This window comes from Neovison vison, chromosome 11 (assembly GCF_020171115.1).
Source record: "Neovison vison isolate M4711 chromosome 11, ASM_NN_V1, whole genome shotgun sequence".
Lineage (NCBI taxonomy): Eukaryota > Metazoa > Chordata > Mammalia > Carnivora > Mustelidae > Neogale > Neogale vison.
In genome coordinates this window covers 142,851,712-142,877,169 of record NC_058101.1, presented here as the reverse complement: position 1 = coordinate 142,877,169, position 25,458 = coordinate 142,851,712, and the positions used below count along the sequence as shown (strand labels likewise).

The 25,458-nt window shown below is 34.3% G+C and overlaps 1 protein-coding gene across 4 annotated transcripts in view; it reads right to left on the bottom strand.

Moving 5' to 3' along the window:
* LRBA (LPS responsive beige-like anchor protein) overlaps positions 1-25,458 on the bottom strand; it is a 731,946-nt gene that overhangs the window by 176,991 nt on the left and 529,497 nt on the right. For all 4 annotated transcript variants that reach the window (XM_044224882.1, XM_044224884.1, XM_044224883.1 and 1 more), the window contains 3 exons: positions 25,101-25,203; positions 20,907-21,022; positions 17,535-17,647 (listed from right to left, as the gene is read on the bottom strand). In XM_044224882.1, the coding sequence (XP_044080817.1) occupies positions 17,535-17,647; positions 20,907-21,022; positions 25,101-25,203 (332 nt within the window). The remainder of the gene's footprint in view (positions 1-17,534; positions 17,648-20,906; positions 21,023-25,100; positions 25,204-25,458) is intronic.

Here is a 25,458-nt window from a genome sequence, read left to right as displayed (position 1 = left end):
TAACATCAGGCGTTCCAGTCCAAGATGATGACATAAGAGGTTCCTGAGCTCCTTTCCTCCGATGGACAAACTAAATCTACAGTTACACACATATCAGTTCCCTCTTGAAGAAATCCTGTAATTAGCAGAGCTACATTATCAGACAACAAGAAAATACACACATAGTAACAGGTAAAGGCTGTGACACACTGTCGCCATAAATCCCATCTCCAACATAGTAGCGTCCAATTGGGAAGGAACTCAAAACTCACAACTTCTTGAAGAGTGAAGATTTTTGGACACAACATCCAGCACCCCAATTAAGACTTCCATCTGTGAGAGAGGCCCTCCAGAACACCTAGCTCTGAAAGCCAATGAGGCTCACATACATGAGACCATAAGACAACAGCAAAACCAAACCAAAATCACACAGTTCTACACTAGCTCAGGAGACTCAGCTTGACTATCCCCCAGTGCTCAGTGCTGAGACAGCAGAGAGAAATGCCAGTCTCCCAGTCTTTCCTTGAAAGAGGTCTAGTTGCACATCTTAAAAGCTGCAGCCTGAGTGTCAGGATCCTAACTTAACACACATCTAAGAAGTGCAATCCTCCCCTGCTACCAGAGAAGCCAGCAGACACCACCTCTGCATTTTCCCTGTAGCCCTCTCCAAATCACCAATATCTGCCTGGAAAGAGCTTGTGCACAGGTCTGTCACTTCTGCTTTCATTGCTGCCACCTAGAAGATGGATCCCTTGGTCATCCAGTTCTCATGGCCATTGGGGCTTCTGTTCACAAGGTCCCACAGGACTGTAGCACACAAACAGTTTTTTAAAAGGCTATCCTCGCCCCCGGCCCCCCCACCCCCACTCCCTACCAGGGCTCAATGTCCAGCTCCCAGTTTTCCCCTAAAAGAAGTCTACTTGCAAACTTTAAAAAGCTGCTGCCAGAGTCTCTGGCTTCCAATCAGCTTGCACCTACTGCTGACTGAAACCTTCAACTTTGGGATACTCACAGGTCTTAGCACACTCTCAATGACTGGGAGCCAAAAAGAACAAAGAAAGTGGTTTGGACAATCAGAAAGTTTCGAGATAGAATGTAACTTGGTATTAAGGAGGACAAGCACAAATACTACCCACTTCCCCTAATCTCACTCTTAAAATGAATCAAAACCCTTAGGCTGATAGGGGAGGAATACCAAATGCTCTCATCCCAGGGCCTGGAAGAGAGATAAGACATTCTATATTACCAGAGGCCAGGCAAAAATCTACTGCTTCTGGGGTAGAATAAAAGCAAAAGCCCTTTCACTTAGAAGAAAGGGAAAAAAACCTCTTTGAGCCAGGGTTCTGTACTGATATAAAGGAAAGGTCTGCTACTACTGGGAGAGGAACAAGAAAACCTCTCATGCCTGTGACCTGCCACAGGCACAAGGCAAAGTCTGGTTGTCATGCAGGGTACAGACAAGAACATTGAGAAGGCCCACTGAGAAGACCCCGCAAGGTCTGCTCAAGAGTGATGCTGGTTGGGGCGCCTGGGTGGCTCAGTGTGTTAAAGCCTCTGCCTTGGGCTCAGGTCATGATCCTAGGGTCCTGGGATGGAGCCCCGCATTGGGCTCTCTGCTCAGCAGGGAGCCTGCTTCCTCTTCTCTCTCTGCCTGCCTCTCTGCCTACTTGTGATCTCTGTCTGTCAAATAAATAAATAAAATCTTTAAAAAAAAAAAAAGAGTGATGCTGGTTCAGAATGAAGGAATTCCCCTACTCCGACCATAAGCCTGGTACTGAGTATCAAGCAACAGCAATCTACTCATGGGGAAAGGAAAGAAAGTAGAGAGAAGTCCTCAGTGGCACAGGCATAGAGGATCTGCCAGAGAGTGGAACAGAAACAGCGAGACAAAATCTCTAGGACCCTAGGATCCATACTAAGGACAAATTCAAATGGAAGAAATGGAGGAATTTGTGAAGTCTGTGCTGTGCTTAAAGTAACAATGATGATAAGAAACCCAATTGAGCTCACCTATTGCCTGGACTGACTGAACTCCCCACACAAATTGCCTAACCTACAAAGAAACACCCACAGTTCTGGGCATAAAATAGTATTCATATCCCAGTCTCTACTGATATTAAACCAAAAATTATGAGATGCTTAAAATATTAAGAAAAAAAATGACCCACTGTGAAGAGACAAAGCAATCAAAAGAACCATTCTCAGAGAGAATGCAGATGTTAGAACTATCAGAAAGGTTATTTAAAGTAACTACAATTCACATGCTAGAAAATCTAGGGGAAAAGGTGGAAAACTTACATGAACAGGTGGGAAATTTCAGCAGAGCAGGAAACTATAAAAAAAAGAATCAAATATAAATGCTAGAAACAAAAGACAAAAAATTAGAGGATAATTCTTTTGATGACCTTAAATGCAGACTGGACACAACCACGGGGAAAAAAAAAAACCACAAGTAAATTTTAAGGTAGAGTAACAGAAAAAGATAACTGCAAGTAATAAAATAATGCTGTCATGGCTATATTAAGATCAGAAAAAGTAGCCTTCGGAACACGGAATATAAAGAGTTACATTACATAATGATAAAGGGATCCATTTATCAAGAAAACATAACAATTTAAAATTGTTTCCTAGGATTCCTGTAACAAAGTACCACAAACTGAGTGGCTTAAAACAACAGAAATCTATTGTCTCACAATTTTGGAGTTTAAAAGTTCAAAATCAAGTTGTTGGCAGAGCCATGTTCTCTTTGAAGCCTCTAGAGGGAAGATGCTCTTGCCTCTTCCAGTTTCCTGAATCCCAAGGTGTTCCCTGGGCTTGTGGCAACAGAACTCCAATCTCTGTCTCCATCACCACATGGTATTCACTCCTAATGTCTGTCTTAACGCGGTGCTTTAGTTTTCTTGTAAGGGCACCAGTCATACTGGATTTGGGCCCACCCCAATGACCTCAGTTTAACTTGATTACATGGGCAAAGTCCCTCTTTACAAATAAGGTCACATCTATAGGTACCTCCTTCCTTGTGAGACTTCAATATATTGTTTTGGGAGACACAATTCAACTCATAACATGTACCCCAAAACAAATGATTCACATACATAAAACAAAAATGGACAGAAATGAAAAAATATACAGACAAATCTAAATCATAATTGGAGACGTCAATACTACTCCCTTCGTCTCTCAGTAACCAACAGAACAAGCAGAAAATCAGTAAAGAAATCTAAGATATGAACAACACTATCAACCAATTTTACCTAACTGGTTGTAAATGACATGTATAGAACACTTAACCTAACACAGAAGAAGCATTTTTTCAAGTACACATGGAACATTAACTAACACAGACCATGTTCTGAGCCATAAACCAAATTTCAACTAATTTTAAAAACTGAAAATCATAAAGTATATTCTCCAATCATAATGGAATCAAACTAGAAATCAACAAGAGAAGGATGTTTGACAAATTTCCAAACCTGTGGAAATTAAACAACACTCTTCTCAGTAATCCATGGGTCAAAGAGAAAATCAAAAGGAAAATTAGAAAAAATTTTCAATGAAATAAAAATGAAAACACAATATACAAAAATTTGTTGGACCTTGTAAATCAGTGTTGAGAAAAACACGTAGCATTAAATTTTTTACATTAGAAACAAAAAGAGATCTCAAATCAATAGGTTAAAGCTTCCACCTTAGAATACTAAAAAAGAAGAGGAATTAAATCCAAATCAAAAAGAATAGTAGACAAAGCAAAGATCACTGAAACTGAACAAGAAAAAGCAATAGAAAAATAAACAAAATCCATAGACAGGCTGATCCAGAGGGGGTGGTGGGGTAGGGGGGAGAGGGGGAGAAAGAAAAAGAAAACTACCAAAATCAAGAATAAAAAATGAAGTAAGTAAAATCTGCTAGTCAGACTACCAAAATTCATTCAATAACAGAAAGATAATATGAATAGCCCTCAGTCTATGAACTTAATTTGAAGTTTTAAAAAAAACCTTCCCAGAAATAAAACTCCTGGCCCAAATGGTTTCAGTGACAAATTCCACTAAAACTTAAAGGATGAAATAACTTCTACACCATCTTTTCCAGGAAACAGAGTAAGAAGGAATAACTTTAAAGCTGATTTTGTTCTGCCAGCATTACCCTCATGTCAAAACTAGATAAGGACATTACAGACAAATATCCTTCATGAACACTGATGCAAAAATTCTTTGGCAAATATTAACAAATCAAATCCAAAAAAATAACATATCATGATCAAGTATGATTTATCTCAGAAATGAATCCCAAATCAACTAGTATAAAATTTACCATTTTAACAGACTAAAAAAGAAAAACCATATGATTATCTTCAGAAAAAGTATCTGACAAAATTCAATATTCAATGATAATGAAAATTTTTAACAAACTAGAAACAGAAGGGAACTTCCTCAACCTGATAAAGGGCATCTACGAAAAACCTAGTGGCTAATATACAAAATGGTGAAAGAATGAATACTTTTCCCCTAAGACCAAAGGCAAGGCATTCTCAGCACTTGTGGTCAACACTGTATAATCCAGTAAGTATTCACTCAGAGATGATATATTCATTAATGCACGAAGTCCCAAAAAGTCTAGCAAGGTTGCAAAATACAAGATCGATGTATAAAATTTAATTGTGTTTCTGTATCAAGAAATAATAACTGAAAGTGAAAATTTTATAACTCTTAAAAAACATGAAATTTTAAGGGAAGTTAACAGAGTATGTATAATAATCATACGCCAAAAGCTGCAAAACATTAGAGAGAGACTAAAGAAAATCTAAATAAATGGAAATTAAACCACATTCATGGACTGAAAGATTCAGTATTATTAACACATAATTTTTAGTAAAAATGGTCTACCAATGAAATATAATCTCAATCAAAATCTCAGCAGGACTGATAAACTAATTCTGAAATTTATATGAAAAATAGAGAAACCAGAATAGTAATTTAAAAAAAAAAAAGGAGTCACATGATCTGACTTTATGACTTACTATAAAGCTATAAGAAAAGATATACTGTGTGGTATGTATATAAGAAAAGATAAACTGATTGAGCAGAACAGAGTTTAGAAATGAACCCACACATCTTTAGCAATTTATTTACAAAGGTGCCAAGACATTTCATGAGAAAACATGGTCTTCTCAAAAAATGGTATTGAAAGAACTGGATTTCCATTTGTAAAAAGAATGAAGCTCAATACTTACCTTGCACCTACTTTACAGATTAAAAATAGGTCACATTATAAGCCACAATATAAGAGTGTAATAATAATTATGTTTGACCCAATTTGGTTTTAGAAAAGCCAAATCACTGTTAGTTAACAATAAGCATATAGTCAACTAAGCTTTCAACTTCTTCAGTAAAATAGTCTCTCCCGGGGGCACCTGGGTGGCTCCGTGGGTTAAAGCCTCTGCCTTTGGCTCAGGTCATGATCTCAGGGTCCTGGGATCGAGCTCCACAGCGGGCTCTCTGCTCAGCAGGGAGCCTGCTTCCCCCTTTCTCTCTGCCTGCCTCTCTGCCTACTTGGGATCTCTCTCTCTGTGTCAAATAAGTAAATAAAATCTTAAAAAAAAAAAAAAGATAGTCTCTCTCATATATACACATGTATACGGTGAATTGACATTCTTGGAGTAAACAGTCCCCTCTAAGTGACCAGAAGCTACACGCCAGGAACAAATGCCACATTTTGATCTTCCCTCCCATTAACAACACTACTGCCACTGATATTTTTAACTCCGACTTTACTTTATCCTTTCTTCCCGTTTTTTTTTTACTACAAATTTCTAAGACTAAATGTAAAACTTCACATTTTTGTTTCGTATTTCACTCAAATATTTCATGCATTTTATTATGCAAAAATCACTTAAAAATTTTTATTTTCATTACCACAAAGTGAGTTATATGATCAATTTGTGATATTAGTGAAACTGTTGAACAAATTAGGGCCCCTGACAGAATCTTACAAAGATGCAATAAAGAAGGTAATACCTCAAGTTTATCAAGGGCATTAAACAATAGGGCTATAAATGATCTGAACAGTTCTGAATGCTACTAATGTCTCTTAATTATCTTGCCTATTTATCAGGAAGGTATCACCCAGATTTTTGAACAATTTCCTGAGATATGTCACACTAGACTTAAAACTGCACTAATTTACTAACTTAATCAAAATACATTTTTAAAGTAAAAAAGTTAATATAGTTTCACAGGATATATCTTTCTTTAATCTTTTTTTTTTTTTTTTAAAGATTTTTAAGTAATCTCTACACACAACGTGAAGCCCAAACTTACAACCCTGAGATCAAGAGTTGAATGCTCTTCCAACTAAGCCAGCCAGGTGCACCTACAGGATATCTTTCTAAGTGAAACTACTAATTTTCTTTTCTTCCTAACATTAAAAAATGTAACTAATTGTCTATTCTCCCTTTTATATTGAGCCATTGTTTTTTGTTTTTAGAATTTAACCTTTTTCCACTTCCAAAAACCTGTTGACATCATAAATCATGAACTCACTTAAAAACAAAAATTCTTTTCTAAAAGTGGGAGAGTTTAAAATTAAGTCACACAGAAATAAAATGTTTCTGCTTAGATTATTCTTCTATAAATGGTTCATATATAATATACCTTAAATTATAAGACTCTTTAAAAAGTAAAGACTATTTCATTCACTTTTGTTCCTGGCCCAGTCCTCAGAATAATGTCTATAAAAGTTAACCAGCAAATTAGTAATTATTTGAATCATCACATTTGTTCAACATAAACTAATGTTGAATTCAATTAAGTAGACTTTGGGAATAAAGAGCTGGACAGGAATGTGGACATGTGACTTAAATAAAAGATACTATATCATCCACTCTAAAATGCACACTATAGATGTTTAACTAGACTTACTGTGGCGATCATTTTGCAATATATACAAATATCAATAACTATTTTGAAGACCTGAAACTAATAGAATGTTGTAGGTCAATTAATCCTTAACTAAAATAAAAGTAGTAACTGCCCCCCTGAACACTACAAATTCACATAAAAATAAGTTTTGAAGATCAGAGGGAAATATAAGAATGAGAGGTTGAAAATCTGACACACACAAGCATATAAAGAAAGCTACAAATACTAAACTTCAACTTTAATTTTTTTAAACAAAAACTTTTAAAAACACAAACCAATTTCCAGGTGTTTTGAAAACAATCTTTATGTAAATTCATGGTAGGTCTATGTTCCCTACTCTGAATCTACCCAAGTTAGTACACCCAGCACCTAACTAAGAAAACGGGAAGGATTAAGGGATAAACTGGCAATGCTGTGTAAATAAAACAATTCATTTATAAATAATAATGAATGGTCACTCCACACCATAGTAACTTCAGATGATTACAGAATAAATACTTCACTTTGAGGATTACTGACTGGCAGTGTGTTGCTGGTGTATGTCAGGATTATTCATCACCCTGACAGTAATACTAACCACAATCCATTTCAGTTACTTCAGTTTATCATATTCTGACTAATGTTAAAAAACAATGTCACTGAAGGCTGCTTAAATTAAGTGTAAGGTTAACCTCTGTTAGACTCATTTAAAAACTTCTACTAGAAGGTAGAAAATCAAATCTGCAAAATACTTAGAAAAGGTAAATTTTAACAAAGGTCACAAAAAACAGACTGACTTCCTGATTTAAAAACAAAGCTTCAGCAAATTTTGTTAATGCAACACAATCTCTCTTTCTCTCTCTCTCCAAATATACATATGTATGTTCACACTTTGCTAACCTTATTTCACATTTTGAGGAAAGAGTGGCACAACCATATTTTAAACCAAATACATCACACTGAACAAATAATAATTTAAAGTTCAAGGTCAGTGTACCCATGATAATTTTCCTTCAGTAGCATATAAATAACTACATAACACTACATATAACAATACATAGCAGTTTGCTATATAAGAGCCCCCCCATCACCAATTAAGTAACTGAGAAAGGTCCCTTATTAATAAATGAAAACAGACTCAGATAATGTGCTATCTAAGTCCAAAGATTTCCTACTGTAGTCCTCTAATTTTAACTTTCTAGGCTACTTTCGCATAGCATTTTGGTATATTTTTTAAAAATCATCTGCACTAATATTCTACTTTCTAGAGCATCATTTTCCTTTTTCTATTAATGTGATAGTTTTCTATTATCTCTGTGAGGACATTTATTCTGATTTTGCTTGTAAGGCTTTTTCTGTTTCCTAAACTGTCTTTGTTTCTTCTGGTTTCTTTTTATTTTTCTATTTGTTTTAGTCTTTGTTATCTTTCACATTGGAGAGTGTCTTTAAATGTTTTCTAACGGCTTGGTAGTACCTTCACTTTTAGAATGGGGCACAAAAGAGCTGACTGAAGTACACTGAACCTAAGTAGCACTGTGAGCTTACAGACTTCACTGAAGGGCAATCAGATGGGCTCCCTAAATGTTAGTATTTTTTCGGTCTTTTGTCTTGAGCCAGTCAATATGTTCAAAGGGCAATACAATCTTCTGTCTTAAAGGGTGGGGCTGGTATAAGCTGCCAGAGCTCTGATAGCATGACAACAAAAAGGATCTGGGGGTCTTCACTGTTCAGTACTTAAAGCTTTCAGTTCATTCTCCAGTTTTCCATTCCTTCCCTCCTCTGCTGTTCTTGGTGTTCTCAAATAAGAAACTTCTCTGGTATAATTTCTCCAAAAAGTTACATATCTCTTTCCTTTTGCCAAGATAAAGGGAAGAATGGTTAGATTTTGGAAAGAAGTAGACACAAATGCAAACAATCTAAAATACTCTTTCCACTTATTCCTCAAGTCTACCAGTTCATTGACAGGGACAGATATGAGATCTCAGCCTTAACGCTTGGAAAATGTGTGACCTTGAGGAGCTCCTTAATCTCACTATATCTTAGTTTCCTTATCTGCAAAATAAAGATAACACATTCCTTATAGTATTGTTGAGGGGATTCAAGGAGATAGCATATGTAAAATTTTGTTTATAAAGGAAGGCCCCTCTTAGGGCTTCCCTCATAATCTAACAAATAGATTCTAAACTTCCCCCACATCATTCTCCAGCTGATTAGACTGTAAACTCCCCAAGGCAAGAGAGATAATTTATACCAAAATATCCAACATCAATGTGGCATATAACAGCATCCATATTTGGTGCCAAAATTAAAGTACTAAAATATATCTTATCAGCAAAAAAACAAAACAAAACAAAACAAACAAACACCAAAATCCAAACACGGGGTAATTATTTTCTTTCTCTGTATTTACGTTTTACTGAAATGTTTTAACATCCATTACTTACTGTTGTAAAATCACAAGGTTTTTAATAAAATTTGAATTCCTTTGATTTGACTAAAGCTTAATACATTTTTAAAAAGGGGGTGTTGTAACACCTATCATATTTAAACAATATTCCCCTCCCCCTCCCAAAAGTGTTCTTTTCCCTCTGTGACATCTAGATGGTATACTGATTCCTGGTATATCTGTTACAGAACAGGACTAAAAGGACTGGCATTCGTCAGAAACAGCACTTAAAACTTAAAGAGATAAAGAAGTGCTGTCTGATCAACAACAGTTAAATGTCGGTAGTCAATTCCAGGTCACGATGAAGCTGTATATTAAATGTGTGTGTTAGGGAGAAATATCTCACATATAAAAATACACAACCAAATGGTAAAAGATAAATGAGGGACATGGAAAGAAAATCACCTACTTTTCCTCTAAATAAAGAGAGAGAAGAAGAAACAATAAATACTAAGGACAAATAACGGCAACTCGTAAGCAAATAAATACATTCAAGAGAGTTTTGTCATTCAGTTCACTTATGTTATCTGAGAATTTACTCTTCAGAAACATTTTGCTCCAGACTAGGACACTGGAAGCTGCTAGTTTGTTAACAGAGTTGTGAATGGTATAACATTATAACATAGATTGAAAAAAAAAAACCACTATGATTTATTAGGGCTTGGATCAAAATTTAAAATTCAGTTTGAAGATACGATCATAATGAATTCTCCTTGAATTCCTACACTGCAAGGAAGAATCAGGCAATCCTGGTGCAGGTTCATTCTCCCCTAATTCTTCGTTCTGCACCCTGAACCAAAAGAACAAGCTTACATGGCTCTAGCACTGTAAAGCTGAAAAATGGATGATTTTTCTTTTCCTTCTACCTCAAACTCTCTTTAAGGATTTTCCTTCATTTTCAGAATGTAAGCTCTAATTTTTTAAAAATAAAATACTTGCTTATACATTAGTCATTTCTGCTTTTTTACCCCAATCTTCAGTTTACTTTTTAGTAGGACAGTAGTTAACTACCTTGTTATTTTGAGTTTCTAAACTAAGAGTCTCTGGCACACAATATTAATAAATAAACAAATAAAAATAAATGAATACTCAAGTTGTAACATCAGGGATTCAACAGTTTTAGCCAAAGATTCAGCTTTTTCATAAAACAGGCTTAGTCCAAAAAAAAAAAAAAAAAAAAGCTTAGAAAATAACCTGGAACAAACACACTAAGAGGAACAATTTGGAAAAGCTTTTCTTTTTAAAGCACTGGAAAGTTGGTTACATTTTACCATGTATTTCAGCATGAGAGGTGAAAGGCAACTTGACAAAATAACATTAAAACAGACTTAGAACTTGATGCCAAAAAGCAGTTTAGCACCCTGCAATACTTCTCAAACATTCTGGGCCCAAACTTTTAGTTTTTAGTAAGAAATATGTCATTTTAAACCATAAACCAGTGCACACACCTGTATGTACACACACACACGTAGCTTAGGCCAAGATTCATATATAACGCACACTGATACTTCTTTTTTTAAATCTTATGCTTCCTTCTACTCATTTTTTTCTCTATAATATCTACCTATTTACTTATCTTGAGTGTAGTTGACACACAATATTGCATTAGTTTCAGGTACATAACTTAGTGATTTATCATTATATTTATATTTATATATTATTTATGTATATATTTATACATATATTATTTATGTTTATATATATATGTTAAGTTTATACATTATGCTGATTCGCTACAAGTGTAGGTTACCATCTTTTTGAACATGTCATTATTACGGTATCATTCACTAAATTCCTTATTCTGTGCCTTCATCCCCATGACTTATTCATTCCATAACTGGAAGCCTGTATCTCCCACTCTCCTATATCCATTCTGCCCAACCCCCACCCCTTCCCTGCTGGCAACCACCAGTTTGTTTTCTACATTTATAGGTTTGAGATTCCATTTTTTGCTTATTTGATTTTTGTTTATTTTGTTGTTCCACAGTTACTACTTTTTAAGTTTTTCTATTCGTTTTTTAAAATGCTAGTTGTAAACTGCAGTTTGAAAAACACTGGCTTAGTTTTTAAATTCTGGTGCTAGCCACTACCTGTGTGATTTTGTACAACTTGCTTAACTTCATACTGCCTTAGTTTCTGTCTCTGTCTCTGTAAAAAAGACAGTGAATAATGTGGCCTACCTTATAAGGACTTTGTGAGGGTTTAAAAAAAAAGTTAACACATATAATATACTTAAATAAGAGCTTGACAAAAGTAAGTCCTCAATAAATATTAGTTAACAATAATAAAATGGCATATTCCCCCCTATAGCTAATCTATAGCTAAGTTTTCATTTGGAAGCTAATGGTTAGCGACTGCTTTTCAATGTAAGAACAAACTCATTTTTTAGAATAGGCACTGAAGTTATGATACATATATATATTAAATAATTCAAAATAATTGTGTGAATCAATTAGAAGAGAAATAATTGCGTCAGAGTATCGGGGCTTTTCTCTCTTAGAAAATTGGTTTACATAATCCATTTCCTACTACGGGAAAAAGAAGAAATCATGGTGGCAGAGAAAATCTTTCTACTCTACAAAGAAAGCCCTGATACTGAAACATTCTGCCATCATAATTTGTTTTTATGATATGACATTTTATAAATATATTACTGTCCTAATTATAATTTCTTATAAAGACAAGACAAAAAGAAAATGTTCATTCCTATCTCTCCCAACGAGGTTGTCAAAATATAAAAATCTATGTATAATTGTAAAATACAGATTAAAGTCTCTCCCAAGTCCATGCATGGTTAGATCTGTCTTCTCAACAGTCAGAATTGTAGACCAGTGATGAAACAACTGGGAAAGTGAAGGAAAAAAATCAACTTCAAAATTCATTCCTACTTTTTTTAGCTTTCAAAGAATAAATTAAACCATTATGTTAAATGAGGGCTTTCTCAAAACACACATATAGGAAATTAATTTTCAGCAGATTTTCTATTTGATCTTCTATACAGACATATTCAATCTTCTCAACAGAGTGACAATATTAATTTGAAATTATTATAAAGAGATAGTGTGCATAAAATAAAAGTTTATACCTTCAAGAAGACATTTTTTACATCTTTCATTGAACTCTTTTCGCAAAGAATGATCAGAAAAATAGTATAGAAGAAAAGGTGTTGATTATACTAATTCAGCTTCAGAAAGAAAATTCCCTGTGTAACATGGAAGAAATTACCAAGTAAAATTGTAGCTTTGTATCAAAGCTTCTAAAACTCCTCTGAAAAACATCATTGAGAAAATTAAATGGACATAAATATGCATAAATAATTCAGTATGTTTTAAAGCCAGTCAGGGTATATAATCTGTTAAAATGGGGATAAGATCTGTCTACATTTTAAATAAAGCTTTGCACAGAATGTTTTCTACAATTCTATAAGTTTAAACAAATAGTAATGTTTGCTAAATGTATACTATGGGAAAAATTTCAATATAAATCTCTTATAATCATTACTCAGACAGATACAACTCATCTTGTGTATGAGATATATCCCTGAAATATGCATGTAAACAAATATCTGAAAATTGAATCACACTGTAAACATTATGGAAGATTTTACTGCCAAAAGGAATAAGATATTTTTATAAAGTAAATAATTACTACCACTTTATACATGCAAAGCACAATTTTCAAAAATCGAACATGCTTATTTCACTTAAAATAATGTAGTTAATTCCACACTCACTTATATCCATCATTATTTAATGAAAACAGTTAGTACTAGAATTCCATTTTCTTGAACTTGAATGACTTTTATAGCATTTGAACCACCACTGCTTTGTAAGTTATAAGATATGTATGTGGTTGAGTGTAAGAGCTCCCCACTTCTTCCCAGCCCTGCTAATAACACTACTATTCATTATTCAACTATGTGTCCTTTAGTTCTTGTTGAAAGCATTCTTTATATTCATTCCTCAGCCCAAAGTACTAATCTCTCAAAAAATCTCACAAAATATAAAAATGGGTACCACTACTACAATTAAAGGCACCAAATCATCAAAATTATATTTTTATGCCTTTATATAGTGGATATGGACATATATGGAAAGACTAATGAAAGCAACTCCTTTAGTTGTGAGGCCCTCTACCACTTTTACAAATCTAACAAAATAAAAAGAGCCAAATCACTATTGGTAATCTAGTGGGGCATAAAAATGGCCTTATTTATCATATACAGAATATAAATTGCAAAGGCATTAGTTAAAACAGTATTTTACCCACCCAACAAAAGTATTTGGCAAGCTCTATAGAAATAGCTATAACATACAAATAAAATTCAATTTTAAAAAATATTTTATTTATTTATTTGACAGAGAGAGAGATCACAAGTAGGCAGGAAGGCAGGCAGAGAGAGAGGAAGGGAAGCAGGCCCCCTGCTGAGCAGAGAGCCCGATGGGGGCCTTGATCCCAGGACCCTGAGATCATGACCTGAGCTGAAGGCAGCGGCTTAACCCACTGAGCCACCCAGGCGCCCAAAATTCAATTTTAATAAAGGATTCTATTTATCTGGCAAATAATCCATTAAGGCATTTTGCTGGTATTAGTTTAATGAACTGTCATAACAAAAGAAACCATATAGTTTAAAAAACAAAAAACAAACAACTGCTTTGGAAGCTTTCCTCTGGTCATGTAAGATTTTTTCAGTGATATAGAGAACCAAGACAAGAGGCAGAGAATAGGGATGCCTGGGTGGCTCAGTTGGTTAAGTGTCCGCCTTCAGCTCAGGTCGTGACCCTGGGGTCCTGAGATTGAGTCCTGCATCCGGCTCCTTGCTCAGCAGGGAGCCTGCTACTCCTCCTGCTTGTGTCCCCTCCCCTGACTGACAAATAAATAAATAAAATCTTAAAAAAAAAAAAAAAAAAAGAGAGAGGCAGAAAATAGAGGCAGTTGACAAAGAACAGTGGTAGGAGGAGGCAACAGGATTACAAGAACTCTTGGTCAGGTACAATGATGGCAGAAAACAAACACAGCCTCAGTGAAAATATCCAAACAGCCTCCCGCTTATCATCATTGGTAACTGTTCTACCATGACAGAAACATGCACCCTGTCCACAATCCGTCTTACTACCCACCAGATCTTGAAGAGCCCACCAAAAAATTTTCTAAACAACAACAACAACAAAATCCTAAGCTATGTGCTTAAATAGAAGTCAGAAGAAAGTAAAAAAAAAATTTTAAATAGGTAATTCTTCTAGAACTCTAGGAAGGATATTTATTTAAATATATTTTGTGAAGCAAATTTTACATTTTAATAAATTAAAGGAGTAAAAATAAGATTTTTACTTTATGTACATAAAATTCAAATAATGGAAAGAGAGTAGGATATAATAGCCTGAGAATTGAAGAGCTGGCAAGTTTTTATTATTGACCTACTGCATGACTCACTATACAGGTCAACCTAATACATAGTCCTCAATTATTCGATCTGAGAGTTTTACAGATTCCAGGGAATACTACAGGGTCTTAGAACAAATATGATACCTAGATGTAAGTAAGAATTTCCTTATTCTAAAAAAAAAAAAAAAACCAACAAAAAACCCCCACAAAAACCAGATGTAGCTGCTCTTGGTTATACTCAGTTATGTGTTTATGGTCAGCTGAGGGCTGGGTTAAGATGGCAGCTGATGGTACAATCTAGCCATCCTCCACATGCAGGTTGAACTGGCCATGTTAGGGGCACGTTCTCAAGTTGATCACCTAGAGGCATTAGAAACAGATGGTTCTAGAACTGGGCCAGAAATAAGGGTTAAGACTGGAGCACTCTGTGAGAGATATGGAAGTTATCAAAGACTACTGAGATTATATCAAAATGACTCAGGAGCAACTTTTTTTTTTTTTTTTTTTTTTATCAGAGAGAGAGAGGGGGAGACTCAACAGAATGGCAGACAGAGGCAGAGGGAGAAGCAGGCTCCCTGCCGAGCAAAGAGCCCGATGTGGGACTCGATCCCAGGACGCTGGGATCATGACCTGAGCCGAAGGCAGCTGCTTAACCAACTGAGCCACCCAGGCGCCCCGACTCAGGAGCAACTTAAAGAAGTTCCCTGTGGGAACTAGTAGTAGATTAAGGGAAGCATCTTGTTACAGAATGAGTCTCAATTTCGGAAATGAAATTAAAGTGAGAGATGGTAAATATCATGATTTTGCCATGATTATATAACCAGTAAATCCAGGCATTAAATATAAATGGCAACTAACATCACAAAGAAGTAAAGAAGGTATTACATGCCTTCTATGAGAATAATGTGAAAACTTCCTATGAAGCAGTATTGCCACAAATATCCAATCTGAATTCTATCAGTCTTTGGAACAAACTACCAATTTATAAGAAATACAGAGTGGAGAAACCTGTTAGACTATTCCACTGGGATGCAATAAACAAAATCCATACTGTGAGAAAAGATATAAGACAAACTATGTTTCTTCAACTAATCAATTGGAAAAAAAGAAAACATGGAAGAGAAACCTACAGGAGAGACTTAAGACTTAGTATCAACTGAATGCACTGTGTGGTCCTTATTTGGATCCTGATACGGATAAACACACTAAAAAGAATTACAGAAAGTTGTAATTCAATTGGAATGTCATACTTACTAGGCTTTTGATGATATTAAGAAATTATTGCTAATATTTTAGGTTTGCTAATGGCATTATGGTTATGCTTTAAAAAGAAACCTTAAAAAGAAGTACATATTGAAATATTTATGAATAGAATGATATGATATCTAGGATTTGCTTCATATTAATATGAGAAAGTAGAAAGAAAATGAATATAAAAATAAAACAAGAGTGATGACTACCAAAGCAGGGTTACTAATTGATGTAAATTTATTACGCTAATTTGTCTACTTTTGTATATGCTTGAAATTCTCTATGATAAAAAACTAAAAAGAAATATGCCCTTATTCTATATTACAAAATGGTGATACAGGATATTCTATTTATTGATAATCTAGGACAGAAAAGGAGAGCTCTTGAAGAACCTAAGATATAAGAAAATAGTTTAAAAAGTGTGATAAACGTATATGCATATAGAAATATAAAATGTAGTCATTCCTTATTGATATGTGGTAATAAGGAGTATTTTTTGCTTATTTATATGTTTTACATTTAAACAACTGAATACAGTTAATATTTTATAACTTGGGGAAAATGTCATATATATTTTATCATTTAACACATTTAGTGAATGGCATGCCCTGTGCTAGGCATGAGAAAAACAATTGTGAACAAGAACTCCCTCAAATGGAGTTCAGTGGGGGGAACCAAAACAGGTAGAAGGGTATATAATATGCAGGATATTTTAGGTGCTGTGAAAGAAACAGAGAACAGAGTATCACAGAATGAAAATAGTAATGGTCTCCATGAGGAGGTGACCTACAGGACTAGAGTCAGCCACTCACTAAGTAGGAGATGAACATTAAAGGCAGAGAAAGCAAAACTCTGAATTGGAAAGAGTAATTCTGCATTCAGAATAACTAAGTTAAAAAAGGTTTAATCACTGGATTTCTATAATTCAAAATTATATTTAGAGAAAATTCATTTTGAGGTAGTGAGGGATAGATTAGACAAGGGCAAGAGGTGGCAAAGAGATCAGGTAGGACACCTGTAGTAGTGTACAGGTACTTGTCTTTTAATACAAGTGCTGGTGAGAAGTATCCATGATACTAACACCATTTGAAGAAGTTAATATTTTAGAATAATGTCTTCCTAAATGTATACAGAAAAAAAGAATACAACTGTAAATACTTTTCATTGTTACCAACTTTATCATGCATTTTTCAAAAATTTTCAATTTAGGGGCACCTGGGTGGCTGAGGGGTTAAGCCTCTGCCTTCGGCTCAGGACATGATCTTAGGGTGCTGGGATCGAGCCCCACATCGGGCTCTCTGCTCAACGGGGTACCTGATTCCTCCTCTCTCTCTGCCTGCCTCTCTGACTATTTGTGATCTCTCTCTGTCAAATTAAAAAAAAAATTAAAAAAAATTTTTTTTCAATTTAAATTCTAAGTTCAATTTTGAGAAAGTGAAAATACATATGAAAGATAAATGTATTAAAGTTACAGTTATAGTAAAAAGATTTTTAGAAAGTAATGTGAAAATCAAAAATAATCAAATTCATTGTGATGTGCAAGGCAACTGTATTTCAGATGATTCCTGAAAAATTACCTTGGACAAATCTCTGAAGTTGCTTGGCAAGGTAAGATCCAGTTCTTCTGATTCATAATTAGTGATGACCCAGGGAAACACTGGATACTGATTTAAGTCATTGTAACTCCGTCCTAAGAGAGGGAAAAAAAAGCCACTCCATTTAGAATAATAAAATGAAATGATAAATAGGAATATCATTAGCTAAAAATAATAATTTAACTCTTTGAGTGCCAGACATTGTTCTCATCGTAAATAGACTTTTATTGAGTTAAACTTTATATATAGTTACTGAATGCCTATGGACCGTCTTTTGGGAAATGTAATGGTATCATAAGAACCTTTAATAATAGTATAATAATGTAAAACAAATCTTAAATAATGTGAGACTCAAGCCGACCTTCTATTGTATTTAATAACTACCCAAAACAAATCACTGGCTCTACTCTCTAAAAAGAATTTGGAGGATACATTTAAAAGACACTTTAAGCACAAGAGGAGCTATTTGAGAGTAGACGATTTCATAAATGTTGCTCCCTAATTATTACTGTGCATTTAATCTATGTGTTAATTGAATTATCTCTCATGCTAAGTATGTCCATTAAGCTTAGTGTGTAAGTTTTCTGTTTCTCATTACTACTTAAGAATCGTTTCAGTCATTACTTACCTAATCTTCATTTAGTTTGACATAAATTCAAACTTTCTTCAATCCTATCCTTCAGCTGGCTGTGAACTGAACATCTCAACTGATAAAATTTAGACTTTTCAATGTGAACCCTTAACTTCCAGTTTTCCATAACAGTCCCTCTCTTCTCCTCTTCTCTAACAGTGCCTTTATTCTTCATGAGCTGTATTTCCTTCACCAGAGCTTGAGTCTGCCTCACTCATAACTTGCATTGTTACTTCTCCTCTCTGTCCCTTTCATTGTTTCTCATCTTTGCCTTAATCCATTCTCTTTTTACTATTACACAAGAAAACTATAATTCACATCTAATGTTCTCATTTCATCTCCAACCATTCAGTTCTTGCAATCAACCTTTTCTGTTTGCTTTTAAGCTATAAGGCATGGCCTGTACTCATTTTTAATTCTCCCATACCATATTTGGTACAGGCAACCAACACCTTTCTCTTTCTTTCCCCTTGCATCTCAAGATATTTGCTATTCCTCAGTTTTCCTCCTCTTGGGTCTAAAAACTCTGGGATAACTCATTCTCTTCTTTCCTTTTTTTTCTTTTTTTTTTTTTTTAAAGATTTTATTTATTTATTTGACAGAGAGAGAGAGAGAGAGTGAGCACAGGTAGGCAGAGGGAGAGAGAGAGAGAGAAGCAGGCTCTCCACCGAGCAGGGAGCCCGATGTGGGGTTCGATCCCAGGACCCTGGGATCACGACCTGACCCAAAGGCAGTCGCTTAACCGACTGAGCCACCCAGGTGCCCCCATTCTCTTCTTTCCTTTACTAACTTTACCTTTGTCTTCTTGTCATGAACAAGAACATTCACCAGACCTTGTCTCACTGCTTTCTGTATTATCTGACTTGGTAACCTCAACTCATTCTTGGTAATTTCTAATTTATGCAGATGAAATCCAATGTCTTCTCTCCAAATTCCAAATACCTTCTTTGAACTATACTTCTAAAAATTCTTTTTGTTATATTAACTTGGATGTCTATCTACATAGTAAAATCATCATCTTTTCCTAGGCCATTTTTTCTGACTTCCTTTCTGTAATGGCACCACCATTTCCCCAATGATTCAGGCCAGAAGCCTGGAAACCTTTTCTGACACTTCTCTTTTACCCCCTACATTTAGTCAGCCCGATGTCAAATTGTTTGTACCTTATAAATCTTACATCATTTAATCTATAAATTCCCACTGTCACACCTCTAATGTAAGCTCTCATTATTTTTTATATATAATTATTTTTTATATATAATTACTTCCTAACTGTGCTCTCTACCTAGTTTCACTCCACTCTAGTTTATCCTTCATTCTGCCTCCAAGTTAACTTTCTATATAGTACTAATATCACTTATTTGCTCAAAAACTTTCAGAAGTTGCTCTATAAATGGACTGCTAACTCCTCAAACTGAGAGAAAATCTTTCACAATGTGTCTCCCTGCTACCTTTTTAGTTTTCTTTCTCATTATACCTTTATGAATATATACTTTATGTGTGTACATGCATATACATATGTACAAATTATACCATTAATCATTCTTTAGCTATATCACATTTTCCCACCTTTGTATGTTTCCTTATGCCTTCAGCTTTACATGGCATGACTTCTAATCTCTCAAATACCACCTCTACTAAAGTAATATCCATCCTTATATGAACATGAAATCCTTCCTGATTTTTTTCCTTACTCCCATCAACTGGATGAATATAATTTCCCTCTCTCTCTGAACTTTTATTTACAATAGTACTTTGTATTTCTTTTATTGAATCTATAGTCCTTGCTCTAGAATCGTGTAAATGCTAAAATCTGTACTTAAAATAACTTCTCTGAGAGCAAGCAACATGCCTTATCCTCTCTGTACCTCCTTTGTGCCTCAAATATAAACTGTGTCAGTTTGCTGAACTGAAATCTCAAATGTCCTACAAATACATTCTGTTTTCTTCATTCTAATTATCGCAAACAAAAAGTAATGGCACATTTCTATTCTTTACTCTCTCTTTTTAAATTTAGCTTATATTTATTTAGATTCAATTAGCCAACAGGTGGCACATCCGTAGTTTTTGGTGTAGTTTTCAATGATTCATTAGTTACGTGTAACACCCCGTGCTCAGGACATCATGCGCCCTCCTTAATGCCCATCACTCAGTTACCCCATCTCCTTTTCCAGAACCCTCAGTTCTTTATTCTCTTTCAAAGAGAACAACTTCCATGGGTGATGTTCAGTAATACTTCTTGATTACAGACCTTACAGAGGACCATTAACTCTAGATTTTCACATATGGATCATAATGTAAGTATTCTTTTACTTAATATTTTACCAAGTTTATTTTTTTCTCTGTTACATTTTTGTTTGATCATGTAATACACTTCTGATTAAGTCATTAACAGGTTAAGATTTTATATATGGTTTTTCATTTCCACTATCCCATAATGGATCTGTTCTTACTATATTAAATAGTTGTAAATTTTCATTTTAGATTTTTAGAAAAAAGTGTGCATACCCATTTTTAATTTTCTCAAGCAGCCAGCTGTTCATATGTAAAACTGTAAACTCTACTTTCAAAATTACTCTTGATAAGGTATTCATGTAGTAATAATGAAAATAAAAGTAAGCTATTTATACTAGTACTCATAATAATTTAATAATATCACAATTAATAACATCACTAGAAAAAAATTATCATTTGCAGTAAGTCAACATGTAAGTTCAGATTACCTGCTATTGTGTTGAGAAACATCAAATACTCAAAATTTGAAATCTCTCTATGCTGCCATCGCTGAGTCATATTAGAAGCTTTAAAGAGTTGACGTGGACTAGCTAATGAGATACGCCTGCAAAAAACAGAATTTTATAGAGAATCAATTTAATTATAACATAATAATAAATTATGAATATCTGTGCTTATTCTGTATATTTGACATAAAAAATGATATCTGTATATTCTGAAAAGTTCTGTCCATGTTTTACTAATGAATACAAGAAATGTTTCAATGTACAATTAATGATTACATGATTTAGACTAACCACAGGTCCATGATACATATTCTATTCATTCAAGTAAGCTGTCATTACAATGCCATTATAATATCTAGTTTCCATAAATGTTCATTAATAGTAGTATGATTAATAACTTACTGATTTACTTATATAAAAGGATTATAGTAACTCAGAAAGATATAAAATTGTATTGACATCTTTTTCTGTGTGGGGGTTTCTTTTTGTGTGTATTCACATCTTTATCAATTTTAATAGTTCTCTTAAAGACAACACGTTTTACATTTTAAATTTAAATATTATGTTTATATACCCTTTATAAGACGGAAAAGGAGGATTCTAAATTCTTCACGTGTCTATTCATGGGGTAGGACAAAGGTAAAAGAAACTATTCTTTTTTTATAAAGCTTAATAATAGATGACCAAGTTTTCTGTGTTTTTTTTAATGCAATGTAAATAACAAAGGATGTAACTGACTAATACTAAGTTAGAGTGGTAAATAGGTGGCAGGATTAATTATTACCTTCAGAACCTAGGATCTCAGAGAAGTACGCTGTGACAGTTCTTCCTACCACCAAAGACAAGGTAACTATATTTTTTAATTTTCAAGGGTATAATTTACATACTATAAAATTTACCCACATAAGTATACTACTCAATGATTTATTAATAAATTTCTAGAGTCCTGTGATTATTACCACAATGTACTTCAGACCATGTCATCACCACAAAAACTTGCCTTGAGCCTATTTACAGTTAATCTCCACTCCCATCCCCAGCTCTAGGTAACTATCAATCTGCTTTCTGTATCTATAAACTTGCCTTTTCTGGACATTTCAGATAAATGGAATCATATATCATGAAGTCTTCTGCACCAGGTTTCTTCACTAATCATAATGCTTTTGAGATTCATCAATGTGGCATGTTATTAGTAATTCATTTTTAATTGCTGAATAGTATTCCAGTGCATGAATATAAAATATATCGTATTTTAAAAATCCATCTTAAAACTTGTAAGAGTTTTACATATATTCTGAATACAAGATCCTAATCAGAAACACTATGTACAAGTATTTTTCTCACTCTAGGACTTCTCTTTTCAAATACTTAGTGGTGTCCTTTAAAGTACAAAAGTTTTAAATTTTTATTAAATCCGATTACTCAATTTTTTCTCTTATGGATTATGCTTTTGGTGTCACATCTCAGAACTCTTTGCCTACTCCAGGGTCATGAAGGGTTTTCTCCCACATTCTGAAATTTTTTTTTTTTTTTTTTAGTTTTAGCTCTTAAATACATGTCTATGATGCACGTTGAGTTAACTTTTTATGAATACAGTGTGTTGAGTGGTGAAGTTCATTTTCTTGCAATGAAATTTTCTTGACTATCTAAATGTCTCAGCACTATTCAAGGATTATATTTTCCTCACTGAGTTGTGTTAGAACATTTCTTGAAAGCAAATGGATTTTATTTCTCAATTTTGACATACAGATTTCTCAATCTGTATTCTCAATTTTGTCCCATTAATTTATATGTCTATTTATTTACAAGTATCAGACCATCTTGATTACTGAGGCTTTAATAATTAGTTTTGAAATCAGGTAGTTGGAGTCCTCTAACTTAGTTCTTCTTTTTCAACATTGTTTCAGCATTGTTCCAGATCCACTGCATTTTAGCTCTTCAGTATCTCCAAGAAAGTCTGCTAGACTTTGAGAGGGACTGCACTGACTTTATAGATCTGGGAAGAACTAACATCTTAATCATACAAAATCTTCTAATCCATGAGTATGGAATGCCTCCATTTATTTGATGACTGTCTTAAATTTCTATCAGCCATATTTGATAGTTTTCAAGATACAAACCTTACACTTCTGTTATCCAGGAATGAATCCATGAATTCCCCACCCTTTCTAATCTGGATGCCTTTAATTTCTCCCTCCTTCTTTTCCTTTCTTACTGCACAAGCTGAAATCTCCAATATAGTAGGAGAAGAATCCATGAAACAAGATGGGATAGGGAGGGAGACAAACCATAAGTGACTCTTAATCTCATGAAACAAACTGTGGGTTGCTGGGGGGAGGGGGGCTGGGAGAAGGGGGGTAGGGTTATGGACATTGGGGAGGGTATGTGCTTTTGGGTAAATTGGAAGGGGAGGTGAACCATGAGAGACTATAGACTCTGAAAAACAATCTGAGGGGTTTGAAGTGGCGGGGGGGTGGGAGGTTGGGGTACCAGGTGGTGGGTATTATAGAGGGCATGGCTTGCATGGAGCACTGGGTGTGGTGAAAAAATAATGAATACTGTTTTTCTGAAAATAAATAAATTGGAAAAAAAAAGATATCAATGATTGAACATCAAAAAAAAAATAGTATTGATAGAAATGGTGAGGATGGGGAGGATGGGGATATTTTAGCCTTCCTGATCGGTCTTTCAACACTGTTTCCCAATTATTATATCTTTCTTTTGAGCTCCAACTGCCTATTCAGTATTTCAGTACCGACATCACTCAGGGCTTTCAGTCTCAACAGATCTAAAACTAAATTTCTCATATTTTGTCCATCACCTCATCTTCACAACCTCGACCCCAAACTTGGGGGGACAGATATACAACTATTCCTTCTCCAGTGTTCCCAATCTCAGTAGATGCTATTCAGCAACTTAAACTAAAACTTGGCAAGACACACTAGACACCTCCCTCTCTTGTCATCCTCCATTATCTAACTAGTCTCCAAGTCACACAAATTGTATGCTCTCAAAATTTCTAAACAAGGATGTCTCTCTTTAACTGCGCTATCAGCATCACATATCACCTGGATTTCCACAATAAACTTTTTTTTTTAAAAGATTTTATTTAATTATTTATTTGACAGACGGAGATCACAGAGAAGCAGGCAGAGAGAGAGGAGGAAGCAGGCTCCCTGCTGAGCAGAAAGCCCGATGCAGGGCTCGATCCAGGACCCTGGGGTATATTTAATGACTGACTACATTATAACAAATATAATGCAGCAGAATTGACAACCTACTCGACCCATCACAGGTAGGTCATAAAAAGACACTGGGGCTTCTGCCTCATTCTCTTTTGAATCACTTACTCTGGGAAAGTCAGCTTCCATGTCATGCAGACATTCAAGCAGCCTATGAATGGAAGACTTGATAGGAAACTTTTATTTCTTTTTTTCTAATCAAGATGATCAGTAGTTTCCCTTCCTGGTAATGCTTTTCTGTGGATTTTGAATTCAGATAATGCTGCCCTCATAGAATAACTTTAAACATTTGTCTTTCTTTTCCATTTTCTGTAACAGTTTGCTTAAAAATGGTATATTTCTTCATTTAATATTTCATAGAATTTGCCAATGAAACCATTTGAGCTAGGAATTATCTCTGTCAGAAGACTTTTAATTACAAATTCAATTTCTCCTGTAGAGGTATTAAGGTTATCTATTGGATGGAAATTTGTCCATTTCATCTAACTTGTCTAAGGAACACAAATTTGTTCATAACATATCCTTATTTTCCTTTAAATATCTGTAAGACCTGTTGTGATGTCCCCTCTTTCATCCTTGATACTCGCAATTTGTGTCTTCTTTTTCTTCGTAAGTTTTATATATATATTTATTATATTTATTAATCTTTTCAGAGAAACAAATTTTCATTGCATTGATTTTTATTTATTGTTTTTGCTTACATTTTTATTAATGTTCGGCCTTTATTATTTTCTTCTTTCAACCTATTCTAGTTTACATTTGTTCCTCTTTTTCTAGTTTTTTCAAACAGAAGTTCAGTTGACTCAAAATGATGCATTAATAATCATTTAATATGAAATATAAAACAGAAGGAGTTTAAAATAAGTAAGAAAATTAAGTAAGAAAAAATACTAATACAGATTATTTTCCAAATTTTTCTCATATAAAACAGTACCTGGTTTGAGGTAAACCAAAACTGGTTCCAATACCAACACGAGGTAGATAATTAACCACTTTCTTTACTGTTGCAGGGTCTGGGAAGTTGAACATTACAGCAACTATGAAAAATCATTTTTAAAAGTTAGAACACAACATAACTTCCTTCTTGGAAAACTGACTTCTTGGTCTAATAAAATATCTACTCTAATTTCAGGTATAAAATTCCTGCCATGTTACTTTTATTATAGTGCATACCAAGTTTTAGTATTAATAACCATAGGTAATAATCATTTTATTTATAAATACCTTAGCCACAGATAGTTCCTTCTCCAAACACTGTCAGAAATTCTAAAAACTGTTGTTGCATTAATGTG